Genomic DNA, 17,446 nt, shown 5'->3' with positions numbered 1-17,446 from the left:
TTTAGTAAGAAAGGAACCCAACGAACTAGACAGAGAGAGAGAAAGAACTGGCAGATGAAATATCAGTGTTTCTGCAAGATGGGTCAGTGGAATGTTTGGTGTCGTATATGGTCAACTGTGCAGACAGTGCACATGAGTAAAATGATGATGATACATGCTTGCAGGTGAATGTGATGTTGGAACAAGTACCGAGCAATGTAGTACATTGGTGGAATAGAGTGCTGTGTGTAGTGTTGGAATGGGAACAGGGAAGGGCTTCATGGATAAGAACAATGACTAACAAAGGTTAAGGCCGGAAGGGTTATGGGAACCTAAGGTATACTGCAGGGAGAGTTTCCACCTGTGCAATTCAGAAAAGCTGGCTGGTGTTGGTGGGAAGGATTCAGATGGCACAAGCTGTGAAGCAGTCATTGAAATGAAGGATGTCATGTTGGTCGGCTTGCACAGCATTGTGGTGGGCAAGTTGTTTCTACACCACAGTTTGATGGTGGCTATTAATGTGGACAAACAGCTTGTTGATTGTCATGCACAACTAGAATGCAGCACACACAACTAGAATGCAGCACAGTAGTTATAACCTATCTTGTAGGTCAAATTACTGGTTTCACAGGTAACACTGCCTTTGATAGGATAGGTGATGTTTGTGACAGGACTGGAGTAGGTGGTGGTGGTGGTGGGAAGATGTATGGGACAGGTCTTGCATTTGGGTCTATTGCAGGGATATGAGCCATGAGGCAAGTGGTTGGGAGCAGAGGTTGTGTAGGGGGGATAAGTATGTTGCGTATGTTCGGTGTACAGCAGAATACCACTGTGGGAGGAGTGGGAAGGACATTTTTCATATCAGGGCATGATGAGAGGTTATCAACACCCTGGCAGAGAATGTAATTGAGCTGCTCCAGTCCTGGGTGGTACTGAGTCACGAGGGGAATGCTCCCCTGTGACCAGATGCTGGGACTTTGGGTGGTGTTGAGTGACTAAAAAGATAAGGCATGGGAGATCTATTTTTGTACAAGGTTGGGTGGATAATTACTATCTGTAAAGACCTCAGCGAGCACCCTCAGTGTATTTCGAGAGGGAATGCTTGTCACTACAGATGTGGTGGCCGTGGGTGACTAGGTGTATGGAATGGACTTCTGGGTATGGAATTAGTGACAGCTGTTGAAGTGGGTGTATTGCTGGTGGTTTGTAGGTTTGATATGGACAGAGCTACTGATATAGCCATCTTTGAGGTGGAGGTCAATATCAAAGAAGGTGGCTTGATGGGTTGAGTAGGACCAGGTGAAGCAAGTGGGGGAGAAGGTGTTGAGTTCTGGAGGAATGTGGATGGGGTGTCCTCACCCTCAATCCATATCATGGAGATGTTATCAATGAATCTGAACCAGGTGAGGGTATGGGATTCTAGGCATGTAGGAAGGATCCCCCTAGATGGCCCATGAATAGATTGGCATAGGATGGTGCCTTGCGTGTGCCCACAGCCGTAGGATTTGTTTGTAGCTAATGACTTTAAAGGAGAAGTAATTGTAAGTGAGGATATAGTTGGACATGGATGACTAGTAAGGAGGTGCCAGGTTTGTAATCTGTTGGTCATTGGGAAAGATAGTTTTCAGTAGTGGTAATGTCATGGGGATTAGGTATGTTAGTGTAAAGGGAGGTGGCATCAGTAGTGACAATCAGGGAACTATGTGGTAAAGGAAGGAACTGTGGACAGTCAGTGGAGGAAATGGTTGGTATCTTTTATATAGGGTTTGTGGGTAATAAGCTGAAGGTGTTGGTCTATAAGAGCAAAAATTCCATGATCTGAGGTTTTTCTGGCATACAGAAATCTTTAAAATTTCTTGGGTATTCAGTCTGATGACATCGTCCAATAGGTAAGATATTTCGGGAAGCTGTTTTCTTGTCATCTTCAGGTTTTTCCTGGAATCTGAATGATATCTAATGGATACCGACTTTATATAACCTCTACCCCCTTACTGCAGCCACAGCCTTGTGCTTCCATTTGGTCCGTGTCTGATGGCAGGGGAACCGCAGTGCCAGGTGGTGTGGGAAGGGTGGCACCCTCAACAGATCATAGAGCGCAGTCCTTCCACAGCTACAGCTGTGTGCAGAACTCTGCTGCTGTGGTGACAATGCATCTTCTTCTTCAGCTGTCCCAACAGGGGCGGATTTCCGTGTACACTGTTGTTGTGTTTTAATCATACTCGAGGCTGGATCCCAGGTCTTGCTTAACTGAATACCACTGTCTTTATTTATTACTTATTAGCTTCTTGTGCAGTTAGATCTCCACTGTCTCTTTACCTTCTGGGACTGTATCCTCAAAGAGATCTGATTGCACAACAAGCTCATAAATAAAGACAGTGGTTTCCAGTTAAGCAAGACCGGGATCGAGCCTCAAGTATGATTAAAACACAACAGCAGTGTACACGGAAATCTGCCCCCATCGGGACAGCTGAAGAAGAAGAAGACACATTGTCACCACAGCAGCAGAGTGCCCCATACTGCCACGGCTGCAGGAAGACTGTGGGCCATGATCTGTCGCGGGGCACAACGCTTCCCCCACCACCTAGTGCCGTGCTTCCCACACCACAAACCGTGGACTGCACGGATGTGCCAAGAAGGAGGCTGCAGGAGGGTGTAAAGATTGAATAAGCCGCCATCCATCAGAAATCAGTGAGACTACAGGAAGGCCTGAAGGTGGCAAGAAGTCGGCCTGCTGAAATATTTCACCTGCTGGATGATGCCACCTGACTGAATACCTGTGAAATTTTCAAGCAGAGATTCTCTTAGTGAGGGCACAGTAACCTGCTCCAATGGGGCATCCTGGGTGGTTGGTTTTATGGACTTTAGGAAGCATGTAGAAGATAGGATTGCAGTGAATGGTAGGGCTGAGGTAAGAGATGGCCCCCTGGGAGAGGTTCTGCAATGGATAGGCGTAAGGATTTGATGAGATACTGGAGATCCTGCTGGATTTCTGGAGTGGGGTCACTTTGGCAGGGTTAATAAGTGGATGAATCTGACAGCTGGCAGAATGCTTCTGCCAGGTAATCCTTGTGGTTCAAAACAAAAGTGGTGGAGCCTTTGTCAGCAGGTAGGATCTTAAACTCAGGATCCGTTTTTAGGTGGTAGATTGCAGATCTTTCTACAGTTGTAAGATTGGTTTGCACGTTGAGAGATTTGGAGAATGATGGTGAGGCAAGGTTCGAGGATAAGAAATTCTGGAAATTTAACAGGAGTTGATTTGTGGGCAGTAGAGGTGTATCACAGATGAATGAAGTAGTGAACTGAACCCTGCCTGGGTTCAATATTGGTCTTTGGTTGAGTCTGACTGGTAGGGTTGGCGGCAAAAAAGTGCTTCCATTGTAGGGATCGGGAGAAGGAGAGAGGTCTTTAACAAGTCCTGCTTGACTGAATTTGGGTGTGTGGCAAAAGGTGAAGCCTTTGGAAAGCACTGATACTTCTGCGGGGCTAAAGCTTTTGGAGGGATGCTCATGACTGTGTTTCAGGTCTGTTTAGGTTCCGGATACTGTGTGGTGGTGGTGGTGGGGAGTTTTGGATGGTGAGGTAAATGCAGTAAATCTATGAGACAGGGTTTGTCAGCTATGAGAGGATGTGGTGGAGGTTTGGAGGTTATTGTAGAGGTGATGGACAGTGGTAGTCCAAGGTGTGAGTAGGAAGTGAGTAGGTTGGAGAGTCTTTTTTTATGTTATAATGCAACACACATTGAAACTCTCGCCCTCCAGGATCTTGGCAAAGGTTGGCGCCATGTTGTACACATAGTCATACTCCAAAACCAAAGCAACAAGCACAACGTTACCTTAAAAAGCTCTCCAACCTGCTCAATTTGTACTCCTGCCATATACTACCACTTTCCACCACGTCTGTAATAACTTCCATAACTCCCCCATGTCCCCTCATAGCTGACAAACCCTGTCTCACAGACCTATTACACATACCTCACCCTCCAAAACTCCCTCCCACCATCACACAGAATCCAGAACCTAAACAGACCTGAAACACAGTCATGAACCTTTCCTCCAAAAGCCTTAGCCCCACAGAAGGATCTGTCCTTTCCAAGGACTTCACCTTTTGCCCCATCCCCAAAATTAAATCATGCAGGATTTGTTAAAGACTTTATCTCCTTCTCTCAGTCTCTCTAGTGAAAACACTTTTTCGTCATCCACCCTACCAATCAGACTCAACCAAAGACCAATGTTGAACCCTGCCTGACTCAGTTCACTCCTCCGTCCAACTGTGATCCGCTTCTACCGCTGCCCAGCTACCCCCTGTTAACTTTACAGAATTTTTCAACCTCGAACCTTGCCTTGCCACCATTTCCCAAGTCCCTCAACATGCAAACCCATCTTACATCCGCAGAAGGATCCACAATCCACCATGTAAAAATCGATCTTGATGTTATAATCTTACCTGCTGACAAAAGCTCCACCATCGATGTTTTGGACCACAAGGATTACCTGGCAGAATGACTCCAACAGCTGTCAGATACATCCACCCAGAAACGCAGCCACAATGAACCCATCCCAGAAATCCAGCAGGATCTCCAGTCGCTCTCTCTCCTCAAATCCTTAGGCCCATCCTAGGACCTCTCCCTGGAGTCCATCTCTCACCTCGGCTCTACCATTCCCCATACTCATGTCTTCTACATGCTTCCTAATGTATGTAAACCCAACCATCCTGAACATCCCATTGTGGCTGGTTGCTGTGCCCCCACTGAGAGAATCTCTGCTTCTTCTTCTTCTTGCGTTGCGGCCTCTGTAGGACCTCGGGTAGCCCCTTCGTGGGCTGCATTTTTCTCTTCTTCTCCCAGAACCTCTTCATTCTTTCTCTTCTCCTCTCCTGCTCTTCTTCCGAGATCTTCAGTTTCCGTTTCTCCTGGTGGTTCCACTGGTGACATTCTAATCTTTTCCTGTATTCTTCTCTGTCATTCATCTCCGGCATATTTGTCGGTGTATATTTGTTCCTCCAATTTTCCTTTCCTTCGACCTTGATCCCCAGTTCCAACCAGTCCTTCTGAAATTCAACAATCCACTTGGTTCCTGTCTTTCCCCTTGTACTCTCTGTTGTTTCCCACACTCTCTTCGTCATTCTGTCCATACTCATCCTAACTACATGCCCAGCAAACCGACAGTTCTCCTTCGCACTGACAGCCAGCTCCCCTTTCTTATCTCTTATAAACAGTTCTCTATCCTTGTATCCAATCAGAATCTTTTTGAATTTCCCCAAAAAGTATCTGCTGTTGTTTTTCCTGAAGTTGGTCTCAATCTCGTCCAGTTCCTGCTTCATCTTCTGTCTTCTGGTTCATCTTATTGTTTGGGCTGCTTTGTTTCTTGCTCCTAAGAAAACTTCCCATTTTTCTGGGTCCTTCTTGCTGCTCCAGTCTCTCCAGGCTTTCCTGCGAGTCTCTTCCGTTTCCTCACATTCCTTTTTCCACCAACAGTGGTTCCATTTCTTTTCTTCCTTTCCCCATAGTTCAGCCTGTTTCGCCATATTTCACTTCATGTCATCCCATTCATTGAATGATTCAATTCCTTCCTCAAATCTGGATCGATTGTGTCTTAATTTGTCTCTGTCTACCTTTATGTTTTCTGTTCTTCTGTTCCTGTTTGGAATCCAAAGGCACTTAACTTCTGTAAGATAGTGATCCGATTCTATTCTTGTGTTCTTCCTGACCTTTGTGTTCATGATCTCTTTAGCATTTGTCCAGCTGATTGCTATGTGGTTAATTTGGAATTCCCCAAGGCAGGTGCATGGGTTTGCCCATGTCTTTTTCTTACACAGTTTGGGCCTGAAGTGTGTTGTCATCAATCTCATTTTGTGTTCTCAACACGGTTCAATTAGCATTTCTCCATTTTTGTTTGTCCGCTGGTGTGTAGGGTACTCACCCACTACTCCTTTATGTTGCTTCTCTCTTCCAATCTGTGCATTATAATCTCCTACTAGTATCTTTACATGTCTATATGGTATGTTTTTCAGTGTATCATCTAGCTCTTCCCAGAAACTATCAGCAATTATCTTGTCTTTCCTGTTCTTGTCGTTTGTAGGTACATGTCCATTTATTATTGTATACTTTTTGTTCCGTGCTTGAAAAGTCAGTGTTGATATCCTTTCTGACCTGCCATTCATTTCAGTTATGCCATCCTCGTATCATTTGTCTACTATGAACCCTGTACCAAAGCATCTAGGTGCATGTCTTTCCTTTCCCACATTAACTCCTGGTTTCCCCTTCAGTATTATGAAGCCTTCTGACTCTACTGTGTCTTTGTCAGTGTATCTTGTTTTTTGCATTGCTAATATTCCAATGCTTCTCTCTTGCATCCCATCTATTACCTGTTTAAGTTTACCAGTATTTATTAATCATTGTCTGTACATTTATGGTTACAATTCTGAAAGTCTTTTTAGTTTTAATCTTCTTTGAGATTCTTGGGAGCTCCGACTCTTCCCTTATGCACTTTTTGGTAGGTCCCCCAGAACCTGAATGCTTGCTTGCGTCGACCTTGGTCAATGGGGGATTGTCCCCCTGGGGTAATCTCGATTCCATAGTGTGATTCATTCCATAAGCTAAAAATTTTTTTGATGGGATGGCTCATGTCCGTTCAGTTATACGACTGAAGTTCTTTGCCCCAGAAGATGTGTTCAGTCCTACGACCCGGTCACAGGGGAACATTCCCTTAGTGACTCAGTACCATCTGGGACTGGAGCAGCTCAATTACATTCTCCACCAGGGTTTTGATTACCTCTCATCATGCCCTGATACGAAAAATGTCCTTCCCACTCCTCCCACAGTGGTATTCTGCTGCACACCGAACATACGCAACATACTTATCCTCCCTACACAACCTCTGCTCCCAACCACTTGCCTCATGGCTCGTATGCCTGCAATAGACCCAAATGCAAGACCTGTCCCATACATCTTCCCACCACCACCACCACCTACTCTAGTCCTGTCTCAAATATCACACATCACACCAAAGGCAGTGTTATCAGTGATCTGACCTACAAGCTAGGTTGTAATTACCACGCTGCATTCTAGTTGTGCATGACAATTGACAATCTCTCTGTCCACACTAATGGCCACTGACAAATAGTGGCGTAGAAACAACTGGATCATCATGTTGCTGAGCAATCTGCCCAACACAATGACTTCATTTCAATGACTGCTTCACAGCATGTGCCATCTGGCTCCTTCCCACCAACATGAGTCAGCTCTTCTGATTTGCACAGGCGGAAACTCTCCCTGCAGTATACCTTACGTTCCCAGAACCCTTCTGGCCTTATCCTTTGTTAGTCATTGTCCTAACCCATCAAGCCCTTCCCTGTTCCCATTCCATCACTACACACAGCACTCTATTCCACCAGCGTACCCAGTCTTGTTACTTCTCTCCTTTTCCACCAACCCCCCACCTCTCCTGCCCTCCATCTAACCTCCTTAGTCCACCTAGCTGTCCCACTCTCCACCTAGTCCATGCATGCTCCCAGTAGCAGGGTACTCCTATACCTCCTCCTCTGTGTCCCAGCCTCCTCCTTGCCCCCACCTGATTGTCTCTCCCACAATGCCCTGCTGTTTGCAATCTGGTTTCAGCTGCCAGAGACTTTGGTCGTGTGTATGTGAGTTGTGTTGCATTTACATGTGTGTGTGTGTGTGTGTGTGTGGATGGGTGGTTGGGTGGGTGGGTGGGTGGGTGTGGGTATGTTGTATATTTTTGACAAAGGCTTTGTTGGCCAAAAGCTAACTGTCCAATAGTCTTATTGTTGTGCCTTTGTGCGACTCAGCATCTATGCTTTATGGTGAGTAGCAACTACTATTTTCATTATGTTGTTACATTCCATCCTGGGTTTCCTATTGTTTGATAGTAGAGGACAACATTGTCCAAGGAGCAGGTGCTAAATATGATTACATACATCATCCATAGCATAGTAAAAATATAATCAGGAACTGATTTTGAATAAGTCTGCAGCAATATAACTGTATAGTGCAGGGGTGGCCGAGATTGTGGCTCATGGGCAATGCACTGGTATGAGCGCCATACTGCTCAGCTTTGTTGCACATTTCCCCCACCGCCATGCCTCTCTGTCTGATCATGAGAAGGGGGGAAGAGCGGGAAACTGTGAACGTGCCGAACGATGGCAGTGCAGCTACACTGCATACGACTCGGTTTTATACTTCATATTTCTCAACAATGTAGACCATAAACAAAACAAGTTTTCAGTATTATTTATTTTTGACACATTGAAGATGTAATTTTTATCTCGTACAAACGTTTAGTGTACAGACAGGTACAGACAATTTCACAGATCTTCGCATTCAAGTTGCCATGTAATCATGACTTATTTAGTTTCACTATAAAAAAAAAAAAGGTTTTCTCACACAAGTATGTTGATCGAAATATTGTAGCACTTTTGCAACCTCATTATGGAGATGTGGAAGCTCTACCTGAGGAAAGCAATGTACATGTCATTAAAATAGTAATTACTTTGCAGATCTATCAGTTACATCTGCCCATGCACTGGCACTAGGTCACTTTAAACTGAATTGGTAAATGGTCTCTAAAACATCTCTCCCCCCCCCCTCCCTGCCCCTCTCCCAAGAAAAAGAAGAAGATGTAAGACATACAGTTCGGGAAACTATCTTTATAATTACTTCAGGCTACAATGAATTCTTCAAACCTCATGTTTTCTTTAATGGCAGTGAGCTGAGGGAACTTGATTGTGTTTATCAAAATGCTGCATAAATATTCAGCTGCCAGATTTCAAAGTGCTACAAAGACTGGCAACTTGCTTTAAACGTTCAGAAATGTAAAGTTGCGCAATTCACAAAATGAAAAAAAAAAGACAACGTTGTATCCTATGACTATAATATCAATGAGTTACTGTTGGAATCAGCCAACTCAAACGTATGACTGGGTGTAATACTTGAAATTGAAATGGAATGATCACATAGGCTCAGTTATGAGTACAGCAAATGGTAGACTTCGGTTTATTGGTGGAATACTGGGTGAAGTGCAATCAGTCTAGTAAAGAGATTGCTTACAAATCACTTGCAACTGGTTCTAGAATACTGCTCAAGTGTGTGGGACTCACACCAGATAGAACTAACAGGGGATATTGAGTGTATACAGAGAAGGGCAGCATGAACAGTCACAGGTTTGTTTGATCTGTTGGAGAGTACTGAAGGACCTGAACTGGCAGACTCTTGAAGACAGACGTAAACTATTCTGAGAAAGTCTTTTAACAAAGTTTCAAGAACTGACTTTAAATGATGACTCCAGGAATATGCTACAATCCCCTATGTTTCACTCACACAGGGTCTGTGAGGATAAGATTAGAATAATTACTGCACACCCAGACATGCTCTATACGTGACTGGAACGGGCACAAATTGTAATAAGTGGCACAGTGGGACATACCCTGTGCCATGCAGCTCACTGTGGTTTGCAGAGTATAGATGTAGATGTGTCCCTTCTGTAATGTGTTTTGCTTTTTAAATGCATCTCCATCAGATCGGAAAGAAGTTGTTTCACACCTTCCACTGTCTTGCTGTGGGCAATATACAGTCAAGTACACTTAAAATGCCAGTTCTTCGTCCATTCTGGATGTTCTAATTTTCATTACTGCACTCTTTTTCCTTCATAAATTCAACAATAGCAAGTTTTAAATTGAAAAATTGTTCCAGGCTTGCCCCTTGATTTAACCAACATATGTCATTAATACAGGGTGTTTATAAATGAATATGGGGCTTTTAATGGTTTATAATATTTATTACATTAAACTTACAGTTATAAATAATATGTCAAATGAAAGAGCTACTCAAACAGTTTTACCAAGAACCTTATAAATGTTCAATGTGAGCACCATTTGTCACATTGGTTGAACTTCACTGTACCCAAGTGCTGGATAGGCCACAAGGCTTGCTTTGCATGGCCTCCACGTTCACCTGACCTAAAGCCATGTGATTTTTTCCTTTGGGCTTCATCAAGGATCATGTGTGCATGCCGCCGCTACCAGTTGACCTCCTGAATTAAGAAATCAACAGCTGCTGCTACAATCATTGAAGACACACTATCAACGTTTAGGAAGAACTCGGCTGTAGATGTGTGCCGTGTCACAAATGGCGCTCACATTGAACATTTATAAGGTTCTTGGTAAAACTGTTTGAGATGCTCTTTCATTTGACATATCATTTATAACGGTAAGTTTAGTATAATAAATATTAAAAAGCGTTATATTCATTTATAAACACCATGTATTTAGAGTCCCCATACTCTTCACTCAGTTCCATTGAATATAGTTGCAACTGATAGAGGAATAATGCTTGCAACATCAGAAATCTTTTTATTCATGCCACCAATATCTTCGAGTGCTGCATGCCTACAAATTTAGTATACAGTGCTTCTTGACATACTGAACAATGAATCCCATTTGTCTGTCATTGTAATTCTTTGTTCTTTTATTGTCAACTAAATTTTTAAATTATTTCTGCACAGTACTACAAAATACTGTTTCCTCACAAATTTGCAATACCCGTCACTTGTGCAACTGCACAATAAATATTGGGAATTCTCATCCCTCTCTTCCGTCATTCCCATTCATTTTTAAATGAATCACTAGACTGCCTCTTTTTGTGCAAACATCCACTGGACCTTTGAGTATCCTTCACACTATGAACAAATAGAAAATGGTAAACAGTGCTGACAACATTATTCACCAGCTGAAGAGAGTTGTGCCATCTGGAAAATGTCACACCACAATACTAAATTAAATGTTATGCTGTACTGAGTACTTAAAGGAAGGAATGAACAAAGGAGCCTTGGCCCACAAATTTGTCCCATGTCAAATTTGGGACACCAGAACCAGGTGTGCATAAGAAAAATTATGGATATTCAAGGAAGGACAATGTTCACTTGTTACAAAAACTGGTGCTGATACATGCCAAATATGCTCGCTACAGTTTGCAGGATGATTTTTATAGTGACCTACTTTGTTATGTGCATTGAATTGCCTGCAACATAGATTACAGTGATTTCAAGAGAAGCAATGGATGGTTGCACAACTTCAAATAGTGCTACTGAATTGGAAGACATAAAATATCGAAATTTTAGACAAAGCATCAACTTGACAATGCACAGCAATGCGCGGCACTAAAATTTGTCAATGAGATAAACAGACTTATCTTATCATTTGACAAGGAATTTGCTTGCAACTCTGACTAATCGGGATATGAAGAAGAAATGTATATTAAAGGAACCATAGAAATCACAGACATGAAGAGAATGTTATAAAGATCAATTAATGCCTTAACACATTTGCATACAATTATGCTGACTGTTAATTTGGATCATAAATTGGCTGAAAAGTTATTTATTGTGCTCTGTCCCCAACAATTCTTTCGGACGAGCATGATCTTGCATTGGTAGCAGGGAATACATCACAGCAAGCAAGAGTGAAAAAATGGGCATAACTAAACTACAACTATGATATGAGCACTGCCTTTGACCAATAGCTGGTAAAAATAACTTGCCTTTGCTTGATTCCTGGACTGTGTGTAAAAATCATACTCCTTTAGAGCAAGCTATCCCACCTGAAAAGAGTGTGACATTGCAATTTGTACCACCTGGAACCACTGGACAAATTCAGCCTCTGGATGTTTGATTTTTTCCATGTCTGTAAAACATACTATCACACTATCTGTACCTAAACCTTAAAATAGCCAGTTTCATGATAAGCATTTGGTTGCAAGCGATCACATTCCATTAGTTCTCTTGACCCCATTACACCAACACGATTCTTTAAGAGAGGATACCTAGCTGAATGCCCTGTGTAGTTTGCAACTCCCAAGGAATTCACCTTCATCTTGATGGTGCAAACGTTCATGATCATTGTAGTGCACCATTTTTAATTTGGTATCCATGGTGCAAGTTAATGGTTTGTTTTGAACATTTCTTGAATGTTAATGATGTCCATTTCGTGAAATGTAATACATGCATCCCATAGAAGGTTGATCTCTGCACCTCCTGGACTCTCATTTTCTGTTGCCCTCCTGATCCACATGGTAGTTGTAGCAGCTAATATTTTTCCTGACGTAGTTGTTAACTCAGAACTTTTAAATCAGCCTTACTTATGATTGAACTTGTAACTTCACACTCAAGGGGTTCCTTGTTATACTGACCTGTAGATTATTTCTCTCTTCTTGTAGGTGTGATATTTAAATAATGGCTCTTCTGACCTGCAACCCTAATGTAGATGACATGGATGTGATTACACATCTCTCTCATTCTTAGTGGTACACAAAGCTGTTGTATTGCCTCTGCTTTCATGAAGACGTGTCATGGATTTCCATACTATCTTTTTTCTTGTTACTCTAATAACATTTTGTAGTTTATCATATTGTGAAGCAACTGTTGCACATGTTTAACAGAATTGAGATGTTGATAGGATGTGCGACTGGGACCAATGGACGGAACATCATCTGCTTCGATGGACTTGGATGAAAATATGCAGCCACAAGTAGTGTCTGGCTCACCCCCTTCGCTTGCTTCAGTACCTGAAAAGAAAGAGCGCATCACCCCTCCTAGCTCACCTAACATCAACAACTTCTCCATTGGGCAATCCAAGTACGTAAAAAACACTTCTCTGATGAAAAATTATTTATTAAAGGTGCTTATACTCGTTTGACTTTTGCTAAATATCAATACATATCTTAGCCCTACGTAATATATACTAGTTTTTAGACTATATAACACATCTTGTTTGCTGTTTTGTGAATAACATTGTATTGTTGTGATGCTAAAAGCACAGTGAAATGACAACACTTCACGAACAAACTTAATATTGCTAACAGCTACGCTGCTATACTAACAGTAGCACTCTATTATTTTTTAAATATTTTTTTCTCTGCATGTTTTCTAAAATGTCATCCACTGACCATCCATTAAATCGTCAGCTCGGCCATTTCTTATCACTGCTACTCCACCCTGTTCTTTATGTATTCATTTGTTTTCTTAGCTCTCCTAATAATTCAGACTATGCATCTCAACATTTATCACTCAGCAGCCTTCAGTTTTAAATACATTAAAATTCCATGTCTTACTGTAATGGGCAAAACAGATAATACGCATGGATTGTAAACTTTGCCTTTAAGATATATCAGAAGCGTAGTTTTAAATATAGTATTTAGTTTACTAAATGCTCTCCAGACCATGTTAATTTTTCTGTTTATTTCTTCTTCTGTCCATTGAGCTATTTTCTTCAACTACCCTGAATACAAAAACTTTTCAACAACTTCTATGATCCCACTGTTAACATCTACTATTTCATTTTTTATGTGTTTATTGTTATTTTAGATTTATTGGAGTTTATTTTCAGGTCTACTTTCAAACGTTCTTTGTCAGATTATTCTGTTTGTTGATGAAGTTTGTCTGCCTGCACTATGTGAGAACAGTAGAATGTTCTCAGAAAAATGAAGATAGTTCAGATATGTTTCATTAAGATGTATCCCTTCTTTGTTTTCACAGTTTACAAATCTGAAACCTGTATCTAGAACTACTGACAATGAGAATAGTTTTACTGATATGGAATCTCCATCTGTAACACCTCTTTCATTTCTAAATTTAGTTAAATACTTGTCAGATAATATGAAACATAAATTTTGGAATTGCCATTAGAGTCCATAGCATTGACATCCAAACAGAGCACAAAATAACACAACTGACAAGTGCCCAGAGAGAATCACCAGGTTCATCATGTGTCTGATGTAAAAGGGATTGTATTAAGGAGAGGGAATGTGTCATTCCACTAAAGGTAAATGAGGAGGGCTTGTCCATGGTTGCAGACTCTTAACTGCCTTTGATGGAAAGCAGCTCTACTACCAAAATGGCATAGTCCCTGGACTGGCACTGTCAATGTGAGCATGGCAGTGTCGGCTTGTGATGCGATGTCATTGGTTTTTGGTGGGCAGTTTGAATTCCTGATGCCCACCTGGGATATCAAAGCTCTCCCTTCTGTATTCAACATGAAGGCCCAAAGTCATTTAAGATTGTGGTTGCTGCACCATGGGGGCATGTACTAGTTTTGAATGAAGCAACAGCAAGTTGTTGGATTTAGCTAAGTCATCTTCAACTGGACACATGATACTTATGTTGACATTAGTAGAGGTGGAGGTGGTAGTAGCAGCAGCAACAGTTAGTGTTGAATCATGTGGTACCTGTCCGATGGTAAAGCCTGTGGCCTTCTTGTGGGATTCTGGTCAGTGTCTGATAGTGGTTGCAGGTAAGCATCACAAGTCAAGTGTTGTTGAAGTTGGCTTTGTGGGGAGTGACACTCTGATAACATTGCTAGATGGAAGTCAGGGGGGAATGAAACACGCCTGCTTCTGAAATTATTAAAGATTGACTGCTGCTTTGGTGAGTTTACAAAGTTTCTTTTCCTCCTGGGAAACCATGGCACCCAATGTCTAACCTAGATAATCCCTTAAGGTATAGACAGACATTCCTTGCTGGAAACAGGCCACACATGGCATGTCTATTAGTTGCAGTGTTGGGTATTAGGGTTTACTGGGGTTTTGAGACTGAGGAAGAACTCTACATGACCGCAATCATTGACAAATGTTGTTCTGTAGGTACTAAGAAGCAGGGTTAACAGTTCCTCTATCATAGTCAGCTGTTTTATGTGCATTTGCCTTTTTAATGTCTGCACCAAGAATGGTGTCTCATTGTTTGCCTGTAGATAGAACAGTGCAGATATCAAGCAACAGGTCTACAAGATCATGTTCCAGTTCCAGGAGACATGGAACATGAGGACCATAGTTGATGCCTTTGGTTGTCATAATTTTACGTTGCCAATATTTATCCGTGCACCATGACTGGTTTTGACAGCTGTGAAATGCAATATTACTACATGTGGCTAGTACTTCCACAACCATCTACTACATTTCCATTAAACTGAAATTTATTCTTTGGCAAAGGGATTGTTGTGGACCACTGTGTGAATACTTATTGTTTTGTGGCCCGATATTCACCACACAGCTTGCATGCCGGAATTAGGTTTTCAACGTCTTTGTTAATCTGTGGCCAGTAGGCATGGTGCCATTCAAACTGTGTCATGAATGTTATTGTCCAACAGTTCCTGTGTAGCAACTGCAGCAGTTGTTTCTGGCAAGCCTGGAGGAGGAATAGGCACGTTTCTTCATATAATGTGATTAGTAGGATTATAGCTGCATTTGGTGAGCACCTGAGTCTCAATTGGAAGAATAAACAAAAGCTGAAATTTTGTGTCACAGATGGATGTGCACGCCAACCCCTGTAAAGGTAGTTTAGAACTTCTTGAAACATGGTGTCTGGCTTGCCAAGAGCCAACAAATGATTAAAGACAGTAAGAAGACGTCATGAGAAGTATTCCTCGAGTAAATAAATGTTCCAATAGCTCAACATAAGTACGGGGAAGCACAAGAAGGCTTTCCAGGAAATGCTGTTGGCCATAAATACTAACCATTCTGAAAGAGAGATGTCTCCAAAACAAACTACTGGAAATTTCACAATATGTCACCCCAGCATTTCAGTAAGTCTGCCACCACTGTCAAGTCAGTCTCTGCACCTGATCATTACCATTCAACAATAGAGAGCTATAGGCTGGACTTCATACCTATCCATACTGAATCCTATTGTTGCTGCTTCTCCTTAGGGGAATCTAGATACAGCTCTGTTTGAGGCATGTGATACTGTATTCGATCATTGTTAAATCAACTGCAGTATATCCCAGCACCTTAACAATAAACCTGTAGAAATCATTCTACAATTTTTAAATACAATGTGGTAAACAAGACAGATTCATAACAGGGGAGGGAGGCAGTTGTAGTGATCCCCTCCCTTCAGACTACAGAAGAAGCAAGTGTACCTCAGGAGTTGTCAAAGTACTACATTAATGTGCATCAATAGTGGACTGCTCTTTATTTGATGATGATGTAGTTTTTTATCCTTCTCTAACTCTGCAGCAGCAACATGTCAGTCTCAACTCAAAATTAAAAAAAAAAAAAAAGGTTGGCAGAATTGATTGTACATACTAGTGTTAGATTTTATGCATGTGTGTGTGTGTGTGTGTGTGTGTGTGTGTGTGTGTGTGTGTGTGTGTGTGTGACAGAGAGTTTATTTTAATGATTTTTTAATTTGCCTGTTTTGCAAATAAATGATACCAGTCCTAAGTTTCAAAGATTTTGTGAAGTTCCTGGCTCTCATGATTCAAAGCTCTCATGGCTATCACACCTAAGAGTTCTGAAGGCAAGATGTCTGATAGTACTGAGCATGCCTTAACCACAGATCTTGGACAGCAGGCAGATCACATTTGCACCAGTTCCATAAAGGTTTGTGTGATCCCAGTATGTGTGTGTGTGTGTGTGTGTGTGTGTGTGTCAAGATCACAAATGCCATTCATGTTTCTGTGCAGAGAATGGAGCCACTTCCATCTAGTAGCAGGTGGTTTGCTGTTCAAAGAACCACCAGCATTCCAAGCCAGTGCTCACTGTCATTTGGATATGTGCAAGTCATGACCAAGTGGCTTATGTTATGAAGCATAAGCCAGCATTATGTCAGGGTTGCAGTCAAGGACCCCACTGATTACTGAACAAGTCCCAAATTATTTTAGAGGTCCTGTGATATAAGGAAAACTACAATCCTCCACATGTCTCTTATTTTATGGTTCATGAACTTTTCAGATGAGCATAAAAACTGTGTGCAGTATTCACAGATAGAATTAGGGGGGGGGGGGGGAGCTCTTTTAAGTTCTGTGTAATGTTTTCTGGCTGTGACCCGTGGATTTATTTACTAAATGGATGTACAGTGTTTTGAACTGCAGTTACAGATGATCTCAAAGACACTGGAGCAGACAAGATGCATTTAAGATGTAAAAGTCATCTGCAACTACATCTTTAATGTCCTTCAGTCTACACAGTGCACCCAATCTGATTAATGTGTTTCATTTATTTGACTCTGTTCTCAACATGGAAGGGTTGATTAAGAAGGTATCATTCTGCTGAATACCAGAGCACATGGGATTTCTGGAAAACAAACTGGCCAACATGGCAGCCAGAATGCATGTAGCACATATGCTGTGGTTCAATATGTCATCCTCATGCTTGCTATCTCCTAGATGTTAATGTGTCTGTGGGATGTGTGGCTAGGAGTACTGAACAGTAAGCAGTTGCTAGTAAGGTCAGCTACTTGAACACCTAGTGTTTTCTTCCACCCTTGTAGACAGTAACTCCTTCTCGCTCAACTACAAATAGTATAAAGTACAAGAGCACATGACTTTACACTACAACATGAGGAACTTGGAGTGTGCAATACTTGTGCCATATGCATTTCAGTAGATTGTATTTTACTGTTCAGGCAAGAGCATGGAAACTGGCTTGTCCAATTATTTGCTCACTTATTTTATTCTGATCTAC

The 17,446-nt window shown here is 41.8% G+C and overlaps 1 protein-coding gene across 5 annotated transcripts in view; it reads left to right on the top strand.

Moving 5' to 3' along the window:
• LOC126329352 (phosphofurin acidic cluster sorting protein 2) overlaps positions 1–17,446 on the top strand; it is a 668,535-nt gene that overhangs the window by 614,505 nt on the left and 36,584 nt on the right. For all 5 annotated transcript variants that reach the window (XM_049996154.1, XM_049996187.1, XM_049996211.1 and 2 more), the window contains one exon: positions 12,445–12,623. In XM_049996154.1, coding sequence (XP_049852111.1) covers positions 12,445–12,623 — 179 coding nt within the window. The remainder of the gene's footprint in view (positions 1–12,444; positions 12,624–17,446) is intronic.

Source organism: Schistocerca gregaria, chromosome 1, assembly GCF_023897955.1.
Source record: "Schistocerca gregaria isolate iqSchGreg1 chromosome 1, iqSchGreg1.2, whole genome shotgun sequence".
Classification (NCBI taxonomy): domain Eukaryota; kingdom Metazoa; phylum Arthropoda; class Insecta; order Orthoptera; family Acrididae; genus Schistocerca; species Schistocerca gregaria.
The sequence above is the reverse complement of the archived record's forward strand: the minus strand, read 5'-3'. Positions and strand labels throughout refer to the sequence as shown.